This window comes from Salvelinus namaycush, chromosome 1 (assembly GCF_016432855.1).
Source record: "Salvelinus namaycush isolate Seneca chromosome 1, SaNama_1.0, whole genome shotgun sequence".
Taxonomy (NCBI): domain Eukaryota; kingdom Metazoa; phylum Chordata; class Actinopteri; order Salmoniformes; family Salmonidae; genus Salvelinus; species Salvelinus namaycush.
Window position 1 is genome coordinate 12,918,191 of NC_052307.1, and position 4,816 is coordinate 12,923,006.

The window sequence follows — 4,816 nt, forward strand, 5'->3', positions numbered from 1 at the left end:
GTATGATTCCGAATATATGAATTGGAAGGTGGAAGTGGTTATTGACAGTCTATGCCTTTTAATTGCACATATGAATTGTGTAATGGATTGTCATATTTGGAAACAGTTTAGTTTGGTTCAATCTAATGAGAAAATGTACAATGGCCCTCTCCAAACACATAAATCATTTTGACAGTAACCCCACCCCTGAGAGTCTAGTGGCTGCGCACACTGCATGTTAAAAACGTCACCAAGAAGCGAATTAAATACCCGCTTGCGCAATTCAGTTAATAGTGTAGCTGTCAAAGACGCTAGTGATAGTTGAGAGTCGGATGATAAATGTAATTGACTTAAAAATATGTTGCATGCAATCTCTTTAAAACTAATTTTATTACATTGTATTTTTGATAACGTGCGCTTTTTCCTTTTTGACATTGCTGTAAATCGTTTTAATTAACCACTTTCGAAAATGTGTCGCTTTATTTGTGGGATATGGATATCATAGAAGCGCTAGTTTGTCAGTCAGATTTAACTGTTGTTGAAACATTATCCGCTGTCGTCCATTGTTTTCTTTTTTCTTTTTTACAACAACTTCTCCACGTCTGAATTCTCTGGAACGCACATCAAGGTGAGCATCTTATCTTCTAAATGCGCCTATAATACGTTATTAAGCAGCCTATTTTGATGACCAAATTACTTACCGTAATGTTCAACTTAATTTAAATTCCATGAAATATACATTTATGTACAAGCTATTATCACCTAATCTTGATTCGCTGTTGTGTGACGGTTCGAAGTTCATTCCGAGTCTCCTTTTTTTGAGGCTGCTATTATTTTTCTTGCACGTGCATCACGCTGACACTTCTATGTTTCACTGTATGATTTCCTGTATAAAAAATGCTATTCGTAACCAGGACCTTATTCAACATAGGAAAGTGTTCTGTATGAATAGATAGCACAGCTCCCTTATCTTGTGGAATATAAATCAGTATTGTTTTTTATTTTATTTTGATACCTGTAAATGACAGGTAAAATGGCAGGTTAAACTGGTGTGAAATGTCATACAACGTGTTATAAATGTTATGTTACAGTTTTTAGTATAATGTAGCTTATTTTGTTCAACCAGTTACCATATTATTTGTTGGACTTCCTGCATTTTTGGTGAGTTGTGATGCAGGCAAATGATTATTTGCTAGATATACCTTGTCTGCTTGGTATTTGGAATAAAAAAATCCTTCACCCAACCACCTAATATGGGCATCATTATTAAAACCTCAGTATACAGTTTACCTGGCTTGTCCTGTAGCAGCTTAATGTTCTTGAACTAGCAAACATACAGAAAGTAAAGTTGTGGAGAATTCCTTTCTCTGAAGATATAGTGAAACATGAGCATGTTTACTAAATACTAGTTAAAACACTTGGATTAATGTTGCCCATGCATGCTTGCTTTAATGGTCACCTGTTAGGACTTCTGGATATCCTGACCCCTTCCAGTAGCAGATAATTGGAGGCTCCCTGCTTACATTGTCCATGAGGTCATTGTAACAGCTTGCTACCTTTGCCATGTAGCTTAAGTGTCAACATTGTCTTTGTTTCCAGGAGCTTTTGAGGGCTCAGCATGGTGAACAGTCAGCTGGGTGGGGGTGTGGCGTCACCCCCCAGGTCATGTGCAGGATGCGGGGGGAAGATCGCAGACCGCTTCCTGCTCTTCTCCATGGAGCGCTACTGGCACACACGCTGCCTCAAGTGCTCCTGCTGCCACGCACAGCTAGGCGACATTGGCAACACCTGCTACAGTAAAGGAGGCATGATCCTGTGTAGGAGTGACTATATCAGGTGAGGTCCTAATGGGGCTCTGGGGAGAGGACAGCAGGGGGAGAATCTAGACTTTAGCTCCCAGGCTAGGGCACTGGGACTGATCTGGCTCTGGGGAGAGGACCGGAGGGGGAGAATCTAGACTTTAGCTCCCAGGCTAGGGCACTGAGACTGATCTGGCTCTGGGGAGAGGACAGGAGGGGGAGAATCTAGACTTTAGCTCCCAGGCTAGGGCACTGAGACTGATCTGGCTCTGGGGAGAGGACCGGAGGGGGAGAATCTAGACTTTAGCTCCCAGGCTAGGGCACTGAGACTGATCTGGCTCTGGGGAGAGGACCAGAGGGGGAGAATCTAGACTTTAACTCCCAGGCTAGGGCACTGAGACTGATCTGGCTCTGGGGAGAGGACCGGAGGGGGAGAATCTGGACTTTAGCTCCCAGGCTAGGGCACTGAGACTGATCTGGCTCTGGGGAGAGGACAGCAGGGGGAGAATCTAGACTTTAGCTCCCAGGCTAGGGCACTGAGACTGATCTGGCTCTGCTTTGTGTCTGCAGGTTGTTCGGGCACAGTGGAGCATGCAGCGCCTGTGGCCAGTCGATCCCGGCCAATGAGATGGTTATGAGGGCACAGGGCAATGTGTACCATCTCAAGGTAAGACCCTCTGGCAGTAAGTGTTTCACTGTTGTTAGTGTCTGTCACCATCAGTTCATTTGTAACAGGTTGTTTGTGTGAAACCAATAGATGTATACTTGAAACAAGGTGCTTTATACACTATCCTAAAGTGTATAACGCCCCAATAAAAAAAAAATATATATATTTAACGTTTATTTAACTAGGCAAGTCAGTTAAGAGCAAATTCTTATTTACAACCCGGACGACAGGCCAAATGTGCGCCACCCTATGGGACTCCCAATCACGGCCGGTTGTGATACAGCCTGTAATCAAACCAGGGTCTGTAGTGACGCCTCTAGCACTGAGATGCAGTGCCTTAGACCACTGCGCCACTCGGGAGCCCACTAGAGTAAGGCGTGGACTTGGCATGAGGATTCTAACTCCTGTGTCTCTTTTATCCCTAGTGTTTCACCTGTGCCACCTGTAGAAACAGACTGGTGCCAGGCGACCGCTTCCACTATGTTAACGGCACCATCTTCTGTGAGCACGACCGGCCAGAGGCTGCACTGCTCAACAGCCACCTGCCCCCACTCCAGAGTAACCCTGTGCTGCCTGACCAGAAGGTGAGAGAGAGACCAGGACCATGAGGCCTTTCACACTTTCATACACACTACTGTCTAGTACTGAACATTCTATTCCCCCCTGCTCTTGTCTGTAGGTGTGCTGAGTGGTTAGCCTTCATCCTTCCCTTGTCTCCAGAGGTCTCTCCATCCCTGCTCCTGATACTGTTGTTGTGGATCCTTTTTAATTGAGCCTTTTCTTAAACTAGGCAAGTCAGTTAAGAAGAAATTCTTATTTTACAAGGACGGCCTAACCCGGACGACGCTGGGACAATTGTGCGCCACCCTATGGGACTCCCGATCATGGCCGATTGTGATACACCCCGAGATCGAACCAGGTTCTGAAGTGATGCCTCTAGCACTGAGATGCAGTGCCTTAGACCGCTGCGCCACTTGGGATCCTCATCACCATCCACCATCTTGTCTCTTTGACCAGGAGGTTATTTTTACTTGCAGGATCAACTTCAGATGTGTTGTACATATCCATGCTTGAGACAGTGTACAAATACACCGTAATGGTGAGTCGTGTGTGATACAGTGCTGGTCTGCCCATCAAAGACAATATGGACCACATTAACTACTTCAGGACTGAGGTTACATGTTGTACTGTAAGTAAGGGACCCCCAATTCTGTGCATATCCAGAACTTTGGTGCTTGTGGACAAATCTTGCCATGAATTTTAAGGGTATGGCCTGGACCCTCTCCAAGAAGAATAAAGCAAATAAAAATAAGCTTTTCCATGGAGTCCACTGAAACTCTGTCACAGTGGCATTGCTGTAGTTATCATTATTGTCAAGAATAACCCATCGCCTAGATAATGAACTCAGAATCCCTCTCAATGGCCTCTCATCTGTTACTCTGTGATGTTTAAACCATCATATGAATTAGGCTGAAGTCAAGGAAGAAGATACATGTCCATTATTTTTTTATAATGCTATTGTGTGTTTCCCAGTAGAGTTCTATTTCCTGAATTAATGTTTCATTCAATTGAATTATGGATGCCTGTTCAATATGTGAAATTATCGGATGGAGACAAAAAATGCTATTAAAAGACTACTATAACATGAGGTGAACTGAAGTAATTGAAGCCTATGTGCAGTTGGTTGGTCACATGACATGAGTCTTCCGCGATTACATGGTAAACTACTACCCAGTTGGTGTGGCATTTCCTCCCTGTTTGTGCTGCATAGCTCCCCTCAGCCCTGTATGGTGAAAGCATGCCTGATTACCCTGAGGAATGGAATTAGAGGGCTACAGTCCTGACCATTTACAGAAGCAATTAAACTTGAGTGGTGTATCTGTGCTGCCTGCTACAGTTCCTGCTCCTGGGAGGCTGAACTTTGGCCATATCCCGTGGCTGACTTTATTAAAGACTAATCTGGGAGCCGGCCTAATTAAAGGGAGGGGCTCCTACGCATTCAGCCAGCGTGTAGAAGAAAAAAAACTAAAAACAATCTGATGCTTGGACGGTTTACCATGTTGCAATTAAAAGACACAAGCCAGAGGTTTTCTAAGCCCCCTCTGCTGCTCTTGGTTGTTCAAAAGAATGAGCTTTGATTTCTGTTAGGATCTGCATTGGCTAACTTGCTTGACCTTCCTTGAATTTGTCTGTTTGATGTAATGTAAAACTGGATATGACAAATCTGTAGCCTGTATAGTCAGACATGGGTGTGTAGACCTGAGTGGTTAAGGCTTTAAGAAATACAGTTTGAGTGAATCAGATGATAGCATCTGCTGTGCTTCAAATGAGGTCTGTACTTTCACACCTTTGCTAGGAGTATGGCAGCCAT

The 4,816-nt window shown here is 44.1% G+C and overlaps 1 protein-coding gene across 3 annotated transcripts; it reads left to right on the top strand.

Annotated features, from left to right (window-relative positions):
* The first annotated feature begins 260 nt into the window (after window positions 1–260).
* LOC120053865 (LIM domain transcription factor LMO4-B-like) lies at window positions 261–4,093 on the top strand. 3 transcript variants are annotated; one of them, XM_039001150.1, is made up of 5 exons: window positions 261–320; window positions 1,579–1,815; window positions 2,349–2,445; window positions 2,871–3,029; window positions 3,271–4,093. In XM_039001150.1, exons 2-5 carry the CDS (start codon window positions 1,598–1,600, stop codon window positions 3,517–3,519), a joined length of 723 nt encoding a protein of 240 aa, XP_038857078.1. In that variant the 5' UTR covers window positions 261–320; window positions 1,579–1,597; the 3' UTR covers window positions 3,520–4,093. The 3 variants fall into 3 exon arrangements, with proteins under 3 accessions (XP_038857078.1, XP_038857069.1, XP_038857086.1); XM_039001141.1 differs by having other exon boundaries at window positions 279–607; XM_039001158.1 differs by having other exon boundaries at window positions 279–607; window positions 3,125–3,387.
* Window positions 4,094–4,816: the final 723 nt, after the last annotated feature.